Source organism: Peromyscus leucopus, chromosome 4 (genome assembly GCF_004664715.2).
Source record: "Peromyscus leucopus breed LL Stock chromosome 4, UCI_PerLeu_2.1, whole genome shotgun sequence".
Classification (NCBI taxonomy): Eukaryota; Metazoa; Chordata; class Mammalia; order Rodentia; family Cricetidae; genus Peromyscus; species Peromyscus leucopus.
Window position 1 is genome coordinate 133,508,678 of NC_051066.1, and position 21,383 is coordinate 133,530,060.

General features: G+C 44.3%; 1 protein-coding gene across 1 annotated transcript in view; it reads right to left on the reverse strand.

The window, feature by feature from the left end:
* Positions 1 to 2,929: 2,929 nt before the first annotated feature.
* Positions 2,930 to 21,383, reverse strand: part of Samhd1 (SAM and HD domain containing deoxynucleoside triphosphate triphosphohydrolase 1) — a 39,938-nt gene continuing 21,484 nt past the window's right edge. The window contains exons 8-16 of the mRNA XM_028855596.2: positions 20,689 to 20,789; positions 19,107 to 19,230; positions 18,476 to 18,567; positions 16,764 to 16,879; positions 14,536 to 14,675; positions 13,582 to 13,674; positions 7,923 to 8,027; positions 5,821 to 5,958; positions 2,930 to 3,109 (exon numbers count right to left, since the gene is read on the reverse strand). Coding sequence (XP_028711429.1) covers positions 2,978 to 3,109; positions 5,821 to 5,958; positions 7,923 to 8,027; positions 13,582 to 13,674; positions 14,536 to 14,675; positions 16,764 to 16,879; positions 18,476 to 18,567; positions 19,107 to 19,230; positions 20,689 to 20,789 — 1,041 coding nt within the window. The 3' untranslated portion in view covers positions 2,930 to 2,977. The remainder of the gene's footprint in view (positions 3,110 to 5,820; positions 5,959 to 7,922; positions 8,028 to 13,581; positions 13,675 to 14,535; positions 14,676 to 16,763; positions 16,880 to 18,475; positions 18,568 to 19,106; positions 19,231 to 20,688; positions 20,790 to 21,383) is intronic.

Here is a 21,383-nt window from a genome sequence, read left to right on the forward strand (position 1 = left end):
AGTCAGGTGTGTACACGAGCATACACACACACACACACACACACACACACACACACACACACACACACACACATTTTTTTCTTTTTCGAGACAGGGTTTCTCTGTGCAGTTTTGGCGCCTTTCCTGGATCTTGCTCTGTAGACCAGGCTGGCCTCAAACTCACAGAGATCCGCCTGCCTCTGCCTCCTGAGTGCTGGGATTAAAGGTGTGTGCCACTGCCGCCCGGCCACACTTCCTTTTGCATGTTTTAGAGACTACTTTTACTTGAAGAATGCTATCAAACCCCAGAAACCTGGGCTCAGCTGCTAGAAACTAACAGAGCAGAAGCATCATTTTACTTCTTCCCTTGCTGTCTCTTCTAGAAGCCAAAGGGTGGGGTTGGAGGCCACCAATGGGTCAGGGGCTCGTGCATCTTGATTTCATGGGAGAGACATAAAGCTGAAAATGAACAGTATGTATATTTGGGCAAAGGAGCTGAACCTTTGCAGACCCCAGGGGCTTGAGAGAGGAAAGAGTTCATTTTCAGGCACAAGAGCCTTGTGAACTAAGGCTCTATCATTTGTTCCATGCAGGGTCTGCCTCCTGCTGGAAGGGAGCAAACTATATCCTGCTCTTATTTTATGAGGAAACCCGAGAACCTGGGACCTTGTCAATACCACTGTCTTCCGGACCCAACACAGTGCTGTGACACCATGAAGCATCTCCATGGGTCCTACAGAAAACACATTGCTTTGCACAGGAATCCAAACCAGGCACACAGGGTGTGAGGAGACAGTAATTAAGGAGCATACCTCTATAGTTTCAAGAGAGAAATACATTCATGAAAGCTTCACTGCAGCTCTCTCCCTCACCCAACTGAAATCATCTTCACTCAACCTGTGGTTCTATTTACATCGAGCTGACGGTGTTCAGTAACTTAGAGGCCAAGCTGTTAAAAAATCTCCATTTTTATGTGGTCTTGTACACAGGTACTCACAATGAAAATAGCTTCAAAGGCATAAAATAGAGCTGTCTTGTACATAAAAGGGGTCAGAGATGTTTCCCAGATACCATGGTACAAAATTAGGACTACAAAACTCCAGAATAAACCACAAGGAGCTAAAAATAAGACTGGCGAAAATGAAACAACAGTAGCAGAAAATACACCATTCTTAACATTGGGTCTGGGCCCACGAAGGTGGGACCTCTGGCCGTCTCCCCGAATGTGAGAGGCCCGCGGCTAGCAGGGCCAGCTAGCACCTCCCTTGTGCGTCTATGAGCCCAGAGCGGCAAACACACCAAATACTCTTTCTCTCACAAGTGGACAGAATAGAACCTGGCTACCCAGAGGCGAGAGCTGGCACGGGCAACCTGCCAGTGTCCTCAAGCTGCCCACTGCCAGGGCTGCCACCTCACTTAGGGGATTGTCACGACTAAGACGTCATCTGCAGTTGCTGCCTCCGGTTACCACCCGCTTCGGCTCCAGCTAGACTGGGTTCTTGGTGAAGCTGTGCAGAGCGGGGATGAGGGGGGCAGTGCAGGGGAACTCAACCACGGCGGCTCTGCACGGCTGGGGACAGCAAGTGACGTGGGGGAACCTGGGACCCACTGGGCGGTCACTAGGCTCACACACGCAGTCCAGAATGTTCTGAGCCTCAGAAACACAACGAAGCAGCGGTGGTGAAATCCCAGGTGAGAGCAGTCAGGACGGTGTCTGGGGTGTTTTCTGAGCAGCTGGCCAGGCCAACTCAGAAGGGGTGGAAGGTCCGTGCCCAGGCTGGCAGCGCTGAGTCCCTTGGGGCTGGAGTGGTTCCAGGTGCAAAGAAGCGGATCATGATGTCTGGAACCACATCAGACTCAGAGAGCAGCCTGGTGTGAGGTCCCCTCTGACCCTAGCACCTCCTACAGCAGGGACAGGGGGTTATACTAGGAGACAGGGGTGGAGCTGCAGGTCAGTGGTGGAGGACTTGCCTGGCACACCTCTGCTCCTCTCCACAAGAGCTGCCCCCTGATGCTTCCCCAGCCTGGCACTTAACAAGGCTGGAGGGAGGCGGCGGCTCTCTCTCCTGGGAGGAGCAGGGTGAAGGGCACCTCTTGGGACAGGGGGTGGGGGGCTAAGAATTTGTTTACTTTTTAACCATGTGATACAGGACAATTTCAACTTTGAATTCCAATCTGTGCCCTTGTCTCAATTTCTAAATTAAAAACAAAAGACAATCATTTGTCCTAAGAGTTCAGAAGAGATGGGAGAGTTATCCTGAGAAAATAGGTTGCTAAAGGAAAAAAGCTTCAATTAATGTTAAAAATACACAAGCTAATGCTTTTCATATTATGTGTCTTAGCCACTGTTCAATTACTGTCGAGAGACACCACAGGCAACTCTTATAAAAGAAAGCAGTTAATTGGGGACTTGCTTACAGCTTTAGAGGTTTAGCCCACTATCATCATGGTGGAGAGCATAGAGATGGAGTAGCTGAGAGCTACATCCTGACCCCTAGGCAGAGAAAGAGAGACTGGACCTGGCAAGGACTTCTGAAACCTCAAAGGCCACCCCTAGTGACACACTTTCTCCAACAGGCCACACTTCCTGATCCTTGTAATCCTTTCAAACAATTCCACTCCCTGGTGACTAAGCATTCAATTATATGAGCCTGTGGGCCATTCTCATTCACACTCCACAGAAAGCAGAGCGAAAACTGGCTAATATTACCACTTTTCATTCTGAATAAAAGTAACTTACCCTTCGGCATGTGCATACATTCAAAATACTAAATAAAAATCACTAGTGGACTCTGGTCACATATCCTAACTTAATTGTGAAGAGGGAAGAAGTTTATATAAAGAGCTGGGGTTTTTTTTTTGTTTTTTTTTTTTTTTTTGTTTTTTCGAGACAGGGTTTCTCTGTGTAGCTTTGCGCCTTTCCTGGAACTCACTCTGTAGCCCAGGCTGGCCTCGAACTCACAGAGATCCGCCTGCCTCTGCCTCCCGAGTGCTGGGATTAAAGGCGTGCGCCACCACTGCCTGGAAAGAGCTGTTTTTTGACTTCGTCTTTGGGCGCTTTTTGGCGGCAACCTAGATGATCTTTCTTCCATTTCAGAGGTGTTATAAGTGGGGCTATAATGTCACCATCCTATGAAAGAGAGAGAGAGAGTCAGGACACAGAAAAAAGCCAGTTTCCATCACTGTATTTTAGAGTGCAGTCTCGGGCACACATACCCTTACTTACACACACTTACTCCTGAGAAATTCTCAGTTGTATATGTTCTCAGAATGGATTAAACTAGAACACCACAGTCCTAAGCAGGTAAAGGTCTTCATGGGAAAATGGCTGAGACACAGCACACTGCTGCCCAGAATTGGCTGAGTTCACACACTACATGGGACTCTTGGGGACCACAAGCTACACTGGATTCTTGCTTCTCTTTTTCCTAGTCTCTAAAACAAATGACCCAGGTCTGCAAATGGAGGAGAACAAAGAGGGGACAGATGACAATGGGAACATTGGGACCACAATGACCTGACGGGGGTGGGGGTGGGGGAGCATGAGCAGCAAGGCCCTCTAATCGGGTCTGCCCCCTGGGATGAGGCTCTGCCCATTTGCTCCAGGTACTTATCACCCCTTCCTGTCCCACTCAGACAGCAGTTGCTCTCTTTCTTTCTTCTCAGCGGCCTTTTTTAGCTCTCTTGCCTAGTGGCTTCTCAGGTGAAGCGAGGAAGGCGGAGAAGCCCGATATCTCCTCTGGTGTGGGTTTCAGGGGCCATTACCATTCTGTGGTTCCAGCTCCTGGAAGGGGCCACAGCTCTTGGCCTCCCACCTGCTCCCTCAGCCTCTCCTAGAAGGCAGTGACATCGTCCAGGCATCTCTCACTGTCTGCCATTTGTTCATTTACCAAAACTTTGGAAACATCCCGATGTTAAATGTCTTCTGCTGAACACACTGGATCGAGCTGGACAGAGCTTTTGTGAGCTACTACTTGTTATTTGTTTTAACTCTTTTGGGGGGCCCGCCACCCAGCTCCCAAATAAATCACACACCCAGCCTTGGCTTGACTTGTTTCTTGCCAGCTCTCCTAAACTTTAAATTATTCTGTCTATCTTTTGCCTCTGGGATTTTCCTTTTCTATTCCTGTATACCTTTCTTTGTTTTTTAACCTTTTCTATTCCTGTATACCTTTCTTTGTTTTTTAATCTGTTGCTGGTTGTGTAGCTGGGTGGCTGGCCCCTGGGGTCCTCCTCTTCTCTGGCTACTTCTTTTTTCCTTCCTCACTCTTCCATCTCTCTTCTTCTTCTGATTTCTCCTTTTATTTATTCTCTGTGCCTGCCAACCTGGCCTATCCTTTCTCCTGCCTCGCCATTGGCTGCCAGTTCTTTATTAGACCATCAGGTGTTTTAGAGGCACAATAACACAGCTTCACAGAGTTAAAAATGCAACATAAACAAAAGTAACACACCTTAAAATAATATTCTACAACAACTACTGTTCATCTCAAGGGCAGCAGTATTGGTAAAACTCCTATTTCCATCACACTTCCTTTTGATTTCAACTCTAGCAATTGTTAAAACTTAGAAGATTTCCCTCACTCCAATTCAATGGCTCCAGACCGGATGACAGACAGTATCTCACACTCAATGCTGTTCCTGAAAGGCCTGGTGTTCTTTGTTACCTTTTCAGCTACTTCCATGTGGTTCTGCTTCAACACCAGCCCTACTGCTGGCCCTGTCAAGAGTCACCGAGTCTTCTCCTCCTTAGGGGTCGGCTCGCAAGCTCTCCCAAGGCAGGCCTTTCTCATCTAACCAAGTCTGGCTAGATTTCCTTTCGCACCCCACAATACTCACTATACTACACAATTGCTGTTTCCTTCTGTGTTCGTGGTCCACACCTAGAGTGAGACCCAGAGCACTAAGGAACTGTCTGTCTTAGGTAGTGCTTCTTCCTGGTACCTAACACACAGGGCCCGACAAGAAACAAACCAAGCAAACTTGTCTGATGAGTTAATATACCTAGGCTTAAGGTACTTATCACATACACCAGTGTTTTTATTTCCCTTTCCTTTCAACAACAAAAAAAGTGTGTATATGTGTGTGTGCGGTGCATGTGTATGTGTATTGTGTGTGATATATGTGTATTGTGTGAATGTATGTGGCACACATGTGTGGTGTGTGTGTGTGTGTGTGTTGTACGTTATATATGTATTTTGTACATATGTATATGGTATGCATGAGGGGTGTGTGTGTAGTATATATGTATGTGTATGCATGCGTATTGTGTGTGTGCAGGTGATCTTGACTACACGGCACATGTGGAAGCCAGAGGGTAACATTGGGTGCCTTCTTCAATCACTTCTCCACCTTTTTTAGGATTTTCCCCTACATTTTTTATTTTATGTGTATGTATGCATGTCTATGCACCACTTGCATGTCTGGTACCCACAGAGACCAGAAGAGGGCATCAGATCCTCTGGAACTGGAGTTACAGCTGGTCGTGAGCCGCCATGGGGGTGCTGGGAATTGAGCCCGGGTCCTCTGGAAGAGTAGCCAGTGCACTTAACTGCTGAGCCATCTCTCCAGCCCCATATTGCTACAATTTAAATGAGAACTGTTCAGTGGATAAAAAAGATCACATTTGAATTTTCTTTAAAAATCAAAACTATGCCAGGCTCCAAAGCTGCTGCCTACCTGTACTCCCCATCCGTGGGAGGTGAAGCAGGAGGGTCGGGAACTCAAGGCCATTCTCATCCACACAGCAAATCTGAGACCAACCCAAGCTACACAGGACCTGTCTCACCCCAGCTCTCAGGTTCCTTTCTTTTAATGTTCGAGGATATGAAGAGAGGTGCCCACCTGTGGCTTGGTGAAGTCTCTGTCCGCACACCATTGAGTGAAATGTTGCCGGGCGGCATACAGGCTCTTCTTGTCTTTCTTCTTACAGTACACTCGAATCAGCTGCTCTGCAAATTTTTGTGGCAGAAGTTGTGACACCTTTTTTACAAAAAGAAAAGATCTTGCTTGAGTTCACACTTCTAGGAACGAGCTGCTTCCCAGGGTCTGGGGTTCTATTTTTAATGTTGAGTTAAAAGCACCGCACTGCTTTTTTATTTTATCCTAATTACAATCCAAAGGGGAAAATAATTATGTACTGCAAAATGCCTCAGTTTTACGTTAATTACTAAAAGACTGAAAGATTTACAGGACATAACAATGTACAGACCACAGACTCTCATATAAGATATGCAGATAGGCACATTTAGCTTGTATAATTTCAACTGCCTGGCCCACTAGATTTTGTAACTGAAGCTTCAAACCAAACACTGCACTTTCAATGATGTTCAGGAAAGAGGAGACACTGGAAATTGGCTGTTACTATGCCTCTGTTTTGAGATAAAGTTTCATGATTATCACCCAGGCTTACCCTGAACTCAGGATCCCATGTCCTATGGTTATAGGTGTAGCTAGCAAAATATGCTTTATTTTAAAATTATTATTATTATTTGGTGGATCAGGGATTTAACCCAAGACCCCACTGCATGTTAGGCAAATAGCTCACAACTGAGCTACATCCCTTTTTTATTTCAATTTTTCGAGACAGGGTTTCTCTGTGTAGCTTTGGAGTCTGTCCTGGAACTCACTTTGAAAACCAGACTGGCCTTGAACTCAGAGATTTGCCTGGCTCTGCCTCCTGAGTGCCGAGTGCTGGGATTAAAGGTGTGCACCACCACCGCCGGCTAAGTGAGCTACATCTCTAGCTCTCTGTTTCTTTCCTGCCTTCCTATTGTGAGAGACAGGGTCTCATTTCGTTGCCCAAGCTGGCCCTGAACTCACTTCACAGTACTGCCAGGTGCTGAGCCTGTGATCCTGCGGCTTCAGGCTCTTGGGATTAAAGGCCCGCATCACTACATCCAGATATCCGTTTATCCTTTTATATCTACTTCTTTATTTTCTTTTTTTGAGAAAGGATCTCACTATTGTTGCCCTGGGTGGCCTGGAACTTACTATATAGACCAGGCTGCCTCAGACTCATAAAGATCCACCTGACTCTGCATCTGGAGTGCTGGGATTAAAGGTGTGTGCCACTGTGCCCAGCTTGATATAGATATTTAAAATTATTATTTTTCTTTATTTTGAGATAGACTCTCATGCACCCCAGGGCTGGCCTTTAACTCCTGATCTTCTGCATCTTCTTCGCTTCCCAAATGTGGGATTACAAGTGTGCATCAGCCCCCTGACTTATGCTTTACTTCAAAAAATATTAGGTTTATTGATTTTATTGTATATGTGTATGCGTTTTGTCTGCATGTATGCATACATACTACATACATGCTAGGAATTAAACTGGTGTCCTCTGCAAGAGCTGTAAGTGTTCCCAATCACTGAGCCATCTCTCTTCCCCTGCCTTTTTTTTTTTTAATTGAAAATAGATTTTTCTCTCATACAATACATCCTGACCAGTTTCCCCTCCCTCCACTCTTCCCAGCTTCCCCAACCTCCCCTTTCTCCTGGATGCACACCCACTCCATCTCCTATCAGAAAAGAGCAGGCCTCAAAGCGACAACTAAACATGACAAAACAAAATATAATAAGATAAGGCAAAAGCCCTGACACTGAACCTGGACAAGGCAACCCAACAGGAGGAAAAGGGTCCCAAGAGCAGGCGGAAGAGTCAGAGACACACCCACTCCCACAGTAAGGAGTCCCACAAAAACACCAAGCTAACAGCCGTGACATAGACGCAGAGGACCTGCCGCACACCCCTGCGGGCCCCATGGCCGCTGCTTCAGTCTCTCTGAGTCCATACGCTCCCTGCTTAGATGATTCAGTGTCTTCTTTTATCTCTTTAACAGTAGACACTGACTTTACAACCTGACTGGTATGCAAAATATAACTTGACTTTCAGACTTTCCAAATATCTACCACCTTAGAGTAGAATTCCATCCGTAGCCGGTTACCTGGTCCTTAGAGATCAAGACTGCATGCTTCGTGTTACTTTTGCAATAGAAGTGAACATGATCAACTGGATTCTTGTCTTCCATCCCATAATCCATGTTGATAACCTTAATTAAAACAGTAAGTAAATAAGCAATCACATAACAACCACAAGAACTGAAATCAGGATTGTCAGAATACCACAAGAAATGAACTGAGGCCTCTGGGTGTTCAGAAGTAGGAATTTTATGAAGTTGTAACGTGTGGAATAAAAATAACTCTGGTACATGACCACCTTTGGGGATCTGTTTTAGAAACTTGGGTGGAGGGGGAAGTATCTTTGAGTATTTAACTAAGTAGGTAACACTGGTAGGTAGTAGACAATCAACTTTTATGTATGTATGACATGTACAAGAGGAGGTCAGAGGTCAACTGTGGCCATCATTCTTCAGATGCCATGTACCCCCCCCCCCCACTGGCTGGGAGCTCACCAAGTCACTTAGGCTGTAGGCCAATGAGGCTCAGGGATCCAGCTGTCTTTGCCTCCTTAGCTCTGGCCTGACAAGTGTGTGTGTGTGTGTGTGTGTGTGTGTGTGTGTGTGTGTGTGTGTGTGTGTAAGTGTGTAAGTGGGTTCTGCAGCTAGAACTCAGGTCCTTATGCTAGCGTGGCTAGTGGAAGTATGTGGCATGCTTGCCGGGGATAGCAACTTCATAAGTGAGCAGAAATTAAACCAGGTAGGAAGGGAAGGATTCCCAGGATATAAAAACTGCTCTGAAGCATAAGTCTGACACTGTCTGATGCCTTAGCCACACTGAAATCCCTGACAATCTTGGTGAGAATTCTGCTCTCAGGGTGCAGGGTGAGGGGGTTTGGCATACTGGGGACTGAACTCAGGGCCTAGAGAATGGTAGGTAAGTGCTCTACCACTGAGCCAAATTCTCAGCTCTAGATTCTGTAACATTTTAAATTTCAGGTTTCAGATTTTGGATAAGGGCACTTTAACCTATACCTGGAGAAAAACGTAAGAATTCAGAAGGCCTTTTCACGAGTTTGCCCCTGAAGGAGAGGAAAGGGAGCAAGATGAGTGTAGTGTGGCGGTTTTCTTCAGACAGGAGACTGTCTAACTGCTGCTAACAGGAAAGTCTGTGGGAGGAAGGGCAGAACTGGCAACGCAGGGCTCTACAGAAGAGGTGAGCACACAGTGGGCTCCGGAGCTGCACCGCCAAGCGTGGTGGCCACTAGCCACATATTTTCTTCTTTTTTATTTATTAGGCAAGTATCACTATACCGTCCAGTTCAGGTGACCCTCCTGACTTTCTCAGTCTCTCATGTAGCTGGGAATACATTTACATCCCACCACCTCCAGCAATAACTTACAATGTAAATTAATTAACATAGAATACCGAAAAATCATTTCTTGGTCTTAGAAACCTCATTTAAAATGGTTCCACTGGGCAGTACTGCTGTAAACACACCAGGAAGAGCACCCCTCCTGAGAGTCTCTCAGGTTTTTTTTTTTCTTTTGGTTTATTGAGATAAGGTTTCTCTGTGTAGCGCTGGCTGTCCTGGAACTTGTCCTGTAGTCCAGGCTGGCCTTGAACTCACAAAGATTCACCTGCCTTTGCCTCCCGAGTGCTGGGATTAAAGGCCTGTGCCACCACACCTGGCCTGGCTGTCTTTAATTAGGAGAAAGGTCTTTCTCTCCTCCAACTAAGAGAAAACAGCCACAGATAGGAGAAGACTGCAGTTTGAGAGAGAACCTATACCATGGCCTGAAAGTACTGTGGTGAGATTTTGTTGTACTCTAATAAAATTGGCTTGGAGATCAGAGGACAGAGCCAGTTACAGATTAAACATAGAGGTCAGGCAGTGGTGGCACACACCTTTAATCCTAGCACTCGGGAGGCAGAGATTCAGTCTGGCTCTCTGTGAGTTCAAGGCCACACTGGGCTACATGAGATTGATCCAGTCTAAGAGAGAAACAGAGCCAGACAATGATGGCACACACCTTTAACCCCAGTATTTGGGAAGCACACACGCCATTAATCCCAGCACTAGGAAGGTTGAGACAGGAGGTGAAATGTCTGGGCAGAGAAAGGCTTTAAGGCGTGAGGAGACAGGAACTAGAGGCCCTTTCAGCTGAGGACTCAGAGGCATTCATTCAGTCAAAGAATTCGTGGAGTTGGCGAGGTGAGAAGTGGCTGTGGCTTGTTCTTTTGTTTCTTTGATCTTTCAGCATTTACCCTAATATCTGGCTCTGGGTTTTTATTATTAGACCATTTAGGATTTGTGCAACAAAGTATCTTTTATTTTTATTATCTGAACACGGGCCCACATTGGGCTGTTCACTCAGGGTGAACCTCTAGGGTTGGGAAGCAGGGGTGAAGGGCTGAGTGGAGTAAAGATGGCTTGACATAGTTGCTATGGAGCCTGGGAGAACTGTACTCAAACTGCTAGAAGGTATGGAGGACCCATGAAGTTGGTGACCATGGATGCACAGTGTAGTGATGTCTCTAGCAGGATGTGTGTGGCCAGCTATAGGTGGGGGGAGGCTAGCATCAACAAATCTAGGTTATTTGGACTTTTGCCAAACAGATGCAAAGGGTGAGGGGTTGGTGGTAACTGCAGAAATGAAGGGATTATTAATAATGATCACAAAATCTAAGTTTGACTAAAAGAGAAACCAAGGTGAGGAGCCAGTAGGAGGTCCTGATGAGCTGGGCTAGGGACAAGTAAACGAAGAGGAAAGGGCTTTGTGGACAGGAAACAAGATGCTTATAAACTAGTGATTTCAGACAGGGTGGTTTCAAATGGTGATAAAGTCCAGGTATAGCCAGGTAAGGTGACTCCTGTAACTCTAGCACCATTAGGAAAACTCAGTTCTAGGACAGCCTGGGCTACAGAGCAAGGCTTGCACAAGTCCAAAACATAACCTAGTGGAGTAGTGGCTGAGGGGAACTGTGTACATCACCATTATGATTAGGTCAGCCTGGGCTACAGAGCAAGGTTTGCACAAGTCCAAAACATAACCTAGTGGAGTGGTGGCTGAGGGGAACTGCGTATGTCACCATGACAATTAATTTTCTTGTTTTCTCTCTCTCTCTCTCTCTCTCTCTCTTTTTTTTTTTTTTGGTTTTTCAAGACAGGGTTTCTTTGTGTGTATTCCTGGATGTCCTGGAACTCGCCCTAGACCAGGCTGCCTGACTCTGCCTCCCGAGTGTTGGGATTAAAGGCCTGCACCACCACCGCCTGGCTTGTGATAGTTAATTTGGAATCACCCGGCAGATAACATCTGGGCATATCTGTGAGTGTTTCCAGAAAGGGTTAACTGAGGAGAGAACACCCACCCTGAATGTGGGCAGCAGCACCCCGTGGGGGGGAACACCCATCCTGAATGTGGGCAGCAGCATCCCATGGACCAGGGTCCTGGACTGACTGAAAACGGAAGAGAGGAGGTGGGGGCTGAATACCAGCATTGATCTGTGTCTGTTCCCTACTGTGAACACAGCCGCCTCACGGTCCCATTGCCCTGCCCCAGGACCAAGATGAACTCAAACTAGGAACACAAAATAAACCTGTCCTGCCTTAATTTACTCTGTATGTTTCCTCTTATCAATGAGAAAAGTAACTAACACAGCCACTAAGAATAAACATAAAGAATAAAAATAAAGCAGTCAAGAGCAGTACCTGTTCTTCCAAAGGATCCAGGTTCAATTCCCAGCACCCACATGGCAGTTCATAACTATCTAATTCCAGTTCCAGCCAGGGGATCTGGCATCCTCACACAGATATACATGCAGGCAAAACCCCAATGTAAATAAAATGAATAAATAAAATCTTAAAAAAAAAAAAAGAAAGAAAGAAAAATAAAGAGATCAAAGAGTTTTTCCTGGTGGATTATCTCAGGATCATGGCAGAACCAGCGAAGAGGGGAAGACTGGACCATGCCCAAAGCTTTCCACAGACAGCAGCTGGTTTGGACACAGAGGTGATCTCTACAAATTCCTAGTGTGAAATTGATGAGTCAACTACAATTTCAGAATAAACTTCCAATGTGCTTTCTTGTACCAATGTACACTTGTGTATTTTCATGTAGATTTATTAACACAGAATTGTACAACACCCTTTGTTCTTGTTTGGCTGATGTAAAACAGTCCACTGCCGCAGCCCACTGACTTCACCTGATTACTGGTCTTTCAGGTCTGCTATGGGTAGTGTCAAGTACCTCGGATCTAAATGCATTTGGAGACAGTTGAGTGACAGAAGTCAGACAGGAGGTGAGGGACTGCCCCCGGCCCTGAGAACAGGACAGGCCTTCTCACGAAGCAGAAGAGCCATGTGGGCACACTGGCACACAGGTGCCCAGGAAGAGTGCTTGGAAGTGATGTCTTTTTAAGTCTCAGGGAGTGCAGGAGAACCTTGCTCCCTGGGCCGCTCATTGTATTTGGCAAAGAATGGTTAGGGCCTTTCATGCAAGAATTTGTCAACAAGAAAACGAGAAAGGAAAAACTTAGCTAAAAACACAAAGTAAACACTCTGAGACTTCAGAGGAATGGAACACTGAAGAGAATTTCCTACAGAGAATTGAAGAAAATACAAGAAGGTTTCAGGGCTTTTCATTAGGATACACCAAGACACTATGGCCATGTAAAAATAGGAACAAAGAAAAAATCTTAACTTCTTTGTGTATATATGTAAGCAAGCAAAAATATCTAATCTTATAGCCAAAATAATTTAAATCAACATATACAATGTGCTATTTATCACATGATCTCAATATACTGGCAGAACATCACAAAGAAAATCTGAAAAGTGTCTGATAATGCTGATTTTCTCTGAGACCACAGATGATTCTCTTCCTCCTAGGTTTCTGTGTGTCTCTAAGTTTTGGGGTTTTTTTTGCATATATATTTTTAAAGTTAAGTGCATGAATGTGTGTGAGTGTGTGCACATGAAGGCATTGTAGGAGGACATTGGCTCCTGGGGCTGGAGTTACAGGTGGTTTTGAGTCATCTGACATGGGTGCTGGGAACTGACCTTCCTGGTCTCTGGAAGAGCAGAAAGTCTTTAACTGCTGAGCCATCTCTCCAGCCTCTTTGTTGTTTTGTTTGTTTGTTTTGAGACAGGTTCTCACTATGTAGTACTGGTCAGCCTGGAGCTCACTATGTAGACCAGGCTGGCCTCCAAAATGTTTCTTCTGCCTCTACTTCCTGAGTGCTGAGATTTCATAAGTACATCACCACTTCCTACTCTCCAAGTTTTCACAGAAAAAAAGATTTGTTTTGTTTTTTGAGACTGGGTCTCTCTACATAGTCCTGGCTTTTCTGGAACTTACTTTGTAGACCAGGATGGCCTTGAACTCATAGATCTGCCTGCCTCTGCCTCCTGAGTGCTGGGATTAAAAGCTGCCACTTTTGGAGGGAAGGCTTTTGGGTTCTTTTTTTTTTTTTTTTTTTTTTTTTTTTTTTTTTTTGGTTTTTCGAGACAGGGTTTCTCTGTGTAGCTTTGCGCCTTTCCTGGGACTCACTTGGTAGCCCAGGCTGGCCTCGAACTCACAGAGATCCGCCTGGCTCTGCCTCCCGAGTGCTGGGATTAAAGGCGTGCGCCACCACCGCCCGGCTTTGGGTTCTTTTTTTAAAACACAATTTTTTACTTAGCCTATTCTTAGGCTCACTACTTACATCCACTTCGAAATCTTCGGCCTTCAGCTGGGCTTCCAGTGGCACATCAGGTTTGGCGTCAGCAATGTCTTGGGGAAGCTGTTTATAGTCTTCCTAGAAGAGATGAGGCTTCCCAGTTAGGATCCAGCTTGTCATTAAGTACTTGTACCATGGTCATGTTCCTTCTTTACCAAGAAAAACAGAAATACCCCAACAAGACAGCTCCAATACATGTTAGCCTAGAAGCAAACTGGGCAGTTTTCATTAAAAAAACAGACAGAAGCAGCCATCACATTTTGGAAAGAATGTGGCATCCATCTGCTCACAGCCACCTCCTGTTGCTTTTGCAGTGACTCCTGTTGCCAGCGGCCCCTGTGATGGTATCTCACATCTCACCAGGAAGCTACACATAGTAGAAAGCTCATCTTTCCCAGTCCTTCTGGTTTTTTTGGCCATATATAATACAAACAACACACAAAATCCACAGAGTTAACTGTTATGATGCTGGTAAGGTTCCTGGGCAATGACAGACTATTAGTGGTTACATTTCTGGAGAGTCAAAAGTGAAAGTTCAATTTTTGACTGCACCGGGTCAAGTGACCCTAACCATCACTGTTCAAGGGTCAATTACAGATGAAATGGGTTCGCAGGGCCTTAGTGAAGCTCACACTTAGATTAATTTTCCAGTGCTTGGATCTGTCTCAAACTTGAGGCCTTTATTGAATGTGAGAGCAAATATTTATAGGTGCTTAGATCTATCTGCCTTTGAATCCTACCTGATGGCTTTCATGAACGACTTATTTATTAACACCCAGCATCAGTTTCTCATCTGGTAAACAGGCCTAAGAATACTGCGAAGAATAAATGAGAATACACAGGAAGCATGGTTACTGTGATAGATTAATGGCTTCTTCTTGAGGACAGAGATTGGGATAAACTTCCAATAAAATCAGGACAGCTGATGACTCAACTTACCTTTTTAATCCTGTCTTGACCGTTTGGCTGGGTCTCACCCAAATACTTGTATAGATTACGGTTTTCGATGTTCTTTAAAATATTTCGTGCCTCAGACAACTTTGGATCAGTAGAATATAAAATCTCCAGAAAAATGTTATCTGTCAATGTGATGACATTTCATTCACATTAAAATGACAGTAGGGTTTAAAGACACTTCGCTGTGGTCCTAAGATGTTCTTAACAAGGCAAAGCATTACGTTCGAGCTTAAAAAAAAAAAAAAAAGATGGCAATAAGGGAGGGAAAAAGGCAAGGGCAGAGGTGGGAAGCCTCCCCTGGGGGAGAGGAACGAAGAGTGGATTAGACCCGACAGCTGGAGCTGGGCAGCGGGACACAGCAACTTACTATTGTTGGGCTTTTATTTTTGTAAATGAGACAAGGTTCTGCTAATTAGGCCTACACAGCCTTAAACATCCACAAACAAAATTATGTCTACAATCTACTTAAAATAGCCTACTGTTTGTTAGAAGGAGGTAGATGGAAAGAATTGCTGTGTTGATTACAGCTGAAGCTAAGTGATGAGCACATGGAAGTTTGTCAAATGACTTAATTAAAAGGTTTTTTTGTTTTTTGTTTTTTGTTTTTTCCGAGACAGGGTTTGTTTCTCTGTGTAGTTTTGGATCTCGCTCTGTAGACCAGGCTGGCCTTGAACTCACAAAGATCTGCCTGGCTCTGCCTCCCGAGTGCTGGGATTAAAGACATGCATCACCACTGCCTGGCTTTTTTTTTTTTTTAATTTTAAAATATTTTATTCTATGATGATAATAGAAGGGAGAAAACTTTCTTCTTTTTTCAATTTTCTTTAAAAATTTTCTAATCAAAATAGCCTTCAACCAAATTCATTATTATCATTTTTCCATAAAAGAACTCTATTTGTATACAATTTTCTTGCTTTTTTTTTTTTTTTTGAGATAAAGTCTCACTCTTAGGGTAGTTTGAGCTCACTATATAACTCAGGTTAGTCTCAAAGTTGTGGTAATCCCCCTGCCTCATTCTCCTGAGTGTGAGCCACTGCAGCTGGTGTATGTACATGATTTTTGATGAAACATTATATTATAGTATATACTTCCCAAGAACAAGAACACTTTTTAAAACATAAATGCACCAAGAAATTTAACAGTGATTTTTTTTTTAAATTGCTTTACCTGTCTTGATAATGTAACTTAAGGATTTTCATTATGGGTAATAGGGAAATCAAGCAAACATATGGATAAAATTAGTGGTCACACACTTTTAGTCTTTTAAAATCTAGAACTAGAACAACCCCTCCATCTTCCAGGATGTTGACTGTTGTTGGTTGCTTTTTATTCTTTTGGGGGGCTTGCCACCCCCCTCCCAAATAAATACATGGAGGCTTTTTCTTACTTATGAATGCCTGGCCTTAGCTTGGTTTATTTCTTGCCAGCTTTTCTTAACTTAAACTATCCCATCACCCTTATGCCTCTGGTATTTTACTGTTCTCTTACTTCTGTAAATTTTCCTTTCATTCTTACTCCATGGCTGGCTGAACTGCGAGGTGGCTGGCCCCTAACATCTTCCTCTCCTTCCCTTACATCTTCCTTCCTTCAGAGTTCTCCTTCTATTTATACTCTCTGCCTCCCAGCCCTGTCTATCCTTTCTCCTGCCTCGCTATTGGCTGTTCAGCTCTTTATTAGAGCATCAGGTGTTTTAGACAGGCACAGTAACACAGCTTCACAGAGTTAAACAAAAGTAACACACCTTAAACTAATATTCTACATGAGTTGATCTTTAGAACAGATCAGGGAGCCATGGTGTATGCACTGCTGCCATGACCACTACTGTTAAATCTGATCGGATTTCCCTATTGTACATTTTTTTGGGGATGTGGTTCTGTGGACTGGAGCCAGCCTCACGCCCCCTCCTGTGCACCATCAGCCCTTAATCACCAGCCTGACGGGTTTGAGACTGTATGCTGACCAACAACCTTTCAGCCAGTGCTCAGTGATGACAAGGTTTGTTTGCTTTGGGTTTTTTTAGTATTAATCGAGTTGTGCCAAGTATACAAGAGGTACTGCGACTCATTTAAGCATTACTTACACACTATGCCTACTTTAAGAATCATTATTTTGTAATTTCACATATGTATGTACTTTCTCCTCATTATCTTCTCTATCCCTGCAAAGGCAGCTTATATCTGACACAGACATGTGTGTTCCGGAGTTCTTACCTGTCAGCTTAGTGAAGGCTTCCATGTCATCAATGGCTGTAGAAATCCGGAACTTTTCCCCGCCGGCTCCTGTAAACTCCATGTAGGGGTCTGCTTTGAGGAAAGCTTCTGTGATCCTAAAGACCATTTTAGAAACACACAAGGACATTTGAAGATTCTCTTTATACCTTGCTCAAAAGGATCTTTCTAGTTTAAGAAAACAAAATCTTGAGGTATGATGTTCAAAGGCAGCTGCTTGCTTATTTATTGATTGATTTATGGTTTTTCAAGACAGGGTTTCTCTGTGCAGCTTTGGAGCATGTCCTGGAACTTGCTTTGTAAACCAGGCTGGCCTGGAACTCACAGAGATCCGCCTGCCTCTGCCTCCGGAGTGCTGGGATTAAAGGCGTGTGCCACCACTGCCCGGCAAGACAGCTGTTTATTAATATCCTTGTAATGACACATGACCTGTGCGTTGAGTGCCTACTATGTTCCAGGCACTAGGGCAGAGCTTTACAGACCTTATCTCATTTAGTTTTTCCAATGATAAGCACATTCAGCTCCAATTTTATAGAAGCAGAAATAACATAACTTTCCTTTAAACAAGTTCAGAAGAAACATATCAAGCTTTGAACCAAAGTCTCTCTGACTCTGAACTGGAAACAAAACTACTTTAGCTCTTTTCTTTTCTTGAGACAAGGTCTCATTCTCATGTATATCAGGCTAACTTCAAAGCTGCTACATACCTGAAAATGACCTTGAACTCTGTCTCCACCTCCCAAGTGCTGGCATGGCAGACATGTACTACCATATTCATTCAGCTTTACACCTTTTTTGATTTTTTCCTTTTCCTTTTTGTGACTGGGTTTTTCTACACAGCTCTGACTGTCCTAGAACTCACTGTGTAGACCAGGTTGGCCTTGAGCTCAGAGATCCTTCCTAGTGTGGGATTAAAGGGGTGTGCTACCACACCTGGCTACATCTAACTTCTGACTGAGGTTAGACTCTTCAGGAACCAATGTCACGGTGGTTCATTCCTGTGATCCCAGCACCTGGGAGGTGGAAGCCAGAGACTCATGAATTTGAGATCAACCTGGGCTATACAGTGAATTTCAGACCTGTCGGGGCTATGAGTATGAGATTCTGTCTCAAAAACAAAGAAAGGAAATTCCTCATGGGGTCTCTGAGACATGTACAGACTTTGTGCACTTTTTGGCCATAGCTCTGTCTGGATCAGGGAAAAAGATGAAATTCCTATTTGCTACTAACTGTGAAAAACATTTGACAGTCAGCACTCCGGAGGCAGAGGCAGGTGGATCTTTATGAGTTCGAGGCTACCCTGGTCTACAGAGTGGGTTCCAGGACTGTTGCACAGAAAACCGCTGTCTCAAAAAATAAACAAACAAAAACATTTGACAGGACAGAGGTAGAAATCAGTGTAAATATTAATTTTGTTTGTCAGCTCTTCATGTCTCACTACCTCCATGAATAATAGCTGTGTGACTTCCTGCACAGGGACCCCGAGCCATTCTGGCAACCTCTTCACGTCTAGCCTAGGCAGCTTTCTTGCTCTGTCTATCCTATCGCCACATCCACTTTCCTCCTCTTCCTCCCGCTAAATTTATAGTATGCTAGTCTTCTTTTAAGGGAGCCTTTCTAGATTGCACAGCTTGAGCTGGGAATGCTAATGTGGTAAAACATCGAGTACACTTTTATAATGAGATAACACTTACATTATGTCGATGAGGTTGCTGATTTTGTGTTGATAAGCCCTTCGGTGTAAGCAGTTGCGTGTGTGGAACATGTCATACAGATTTCCAACCTCCTGCAAGGGAACAGAAATGGTGATGCAGGATCAGATTATGTTCACCTTTGTTGGAGACAGGGTCTCAATGCGTAGCCCTGACTGTCCTGGAACTCATTATGTAGATCAGGATGGCCCTGAATTCACAGATATCCACCTGTCTCTGCCTACTAAATGCTGGGATTAAAGGACCAGCATACATAAAGACTTTTCTATAGCATAATTCTATACCACCGATTAAGTTATATGAGTGTCTCTGTGGTGGTATGAAATAAAATGTGTGTGGGGAGAGACCTTGAGTAAAGAGAGAAGGCGGACAGTGACAGAGCAGGGCAGCCTTTGCACGCATTCACACTGGTGTGCACAGCAAACACCACACACACACACACACACACACACAATCTAAAAAAAATTCAAAAGAGAGGAAGAGAGAAGGAAGGAAGAAAGGAGGGGAAACAAAAGAAAAGAAAGATGGCTCTGGATCTTTTCAAATTGCTGAGTGATTATTTCCAGATTTCAGACCAGGAGCTGCACTCTTATTTCCTGAGGATGTAACTTACCTTTTCTCTAGTACAAATGTGCTTCATCTTACAGCCAGCCTTGTCTTCCACTTCACAGATACGGGCAAACTTAACAAAGCGCTTGTAATCAAAATTATTTTGGATGCCAAGATGGTGACAGTCCCTAGGAAATTCCAAAGCAGAGATAGGAAACATTTCAACAAGGAAACTGTGCCTTAAATACAAAGACTACATTTATTTTATTTTCTTTCTTCTTTCTTCCTTTCTTCCTTCCTTCCTTCCTTCCTTCCTTCCTTCCTTCCTTCCTTCCTTCCTTCCTTTCTTTCTTTCTTCTCTCTCTCTCTCTCTCTCTTTCAAATTCTGAACCAGGCTTTGGATCTACCAGCTTGCAGAAGGCTGGTCAGCGACTGAAGAATATACTGAAGGACACAGGAGGTGTAACTAGCTAAGTGAGTCAGCGGGAAGATCCCCTGGAAGAACGTGAGGGTGCTGCTATAGAATAAAAACTGGAGAGCTATCACCAGGTGCAGCGTGTAGACAAAGGATTATGAATTGCACAAGCTAATGATAACAAGGCAGTTAGGAAATAGCTAGGGAATTTTGAATCCTGACCATATATTAAGTAATACCTTAGGAGTGGAGGAGCACACCTATAATCTCAGCACTAGGGAGGCAGAGGCAGGAGGATCCCTGAGTTTGAGACAGGCCTGGTCTACACAGTGAGTTCCAAGACAGCTAGGACTACAAAGTAATACCCTGTCTCAAAACAAAAAACAAAAAACAAACAAACAAACAAAAAACCTTAAAACAATTGCAGAGTGTTTCTAGGTTTAACAGAGACACTTTATTATTTACAGATGCACACAGAAACATGACAAGATGCTATATTGCCTGAGATTTACTTAAAATAATTTGAGGTCATTCAGGAGGCAGAGTCAAGCAGATCTCCATGAGCTTGAGGCCACACTGGTCTATATCATCTCAAAAAAGTAATAAAATAATTTGAAGCATAGAATAGACAAAATAAGATTGGTCATGTGAGGCATGCCTTCAATCCTGGCCATGGGAGGCAGAGGCTAGGGGATCTGTATGACTCTGAGGACAGTTTGGTCTATGTAGCGATTTCCATGCCAGCCAAGCTATGTGGTAAGACCCTGTCTCAACAAACAAACAAAGGACTGAGTGTGTTCTGACATTCACAATTTGAGGTATGAGCACCTGAAAGGTCCTTATGCTGTTCTCACTTATTATTAAAATCCTTCATTATATTTAAGAACAAAGCCTTGATTGTGAAGAAGTAAACAGGGAGGAAAAAGAGAATTTTTCCCACTTCAAAATGAGACTGTCTTCTACCTTGAACCAGATCGAGAGCAAACCAGAGCCCAACCGGAAGCCCAGGAGAGTCATTGATTGTGATGCAGGACAAGGGGGCCGGAAGGAACCCAGCAGGCTCAGGGCAAGGGGAAGGCTGTCTCACTTCTTCCACAGTGGCCGCGAAGCTCGTGCTAGAGCCATGCCAGGACTGTGGCGACCAACTTCTGATTAGCTGGGGCTGGGTGGGCCTTAATACTACCTTCACACAGAGAATTTAGCAATGTTTCTGAAAACATTCAGCGCATACCTGGCAAAATAATCCCATTTGTCCACATCGATGCCATTTCTCTTGTTAGCTACTATCTCATAAAGGAAGCTCTTCTTGGCAGGACGTCCTTTATAGGGCCACTGGAAAACAAGAGAATTTCATCGAGGTTTTAGGGAGACACAGACCTATTTATAAGCAAAGCAACTGTATCGACCTGCATGTTACAAACAAGACACTGAAGTTAGAATGCTAATCCTTCTTCCTCCTTCTCGCTTCTAATGAAGTACGAAGGCAAAGAAATGCTAAAGCATATGCTACCCTAGAAATACCAGGCCTCCCACTTTGATAATAAGTGAAAGTCTGGGACGTAAGGATTCGGTCCTGGGGATGCTGCTCTGTGGCCCGGTGCATGCATGTGTGAGGGCCACAAAAATCAGTGAATAAAGAAAAAGTCTGTAAAGGGCTGGTGGGGTGGCTTAGCAAATAAAGGCTTTTGCTGCCAACCAGACTACCTGAATCCTATCCCTAGGACCCACAAGGTGGAAGGAGAGAACTGACTTCTGCAAGGTGTCCTGTGACTTCCACAAGTACACTGTGGTCCACAGGCAGGCGTGTGTGTGTGTGTGTGTGTGTGTGTGTGTGTGTGTGTGTGTGTGAGTGTGTGCGCACGTGTGCACGAACCAATAGATAACTACTAAAAAAACGTTCCTTAAACGATAAACCTTGAATTCATA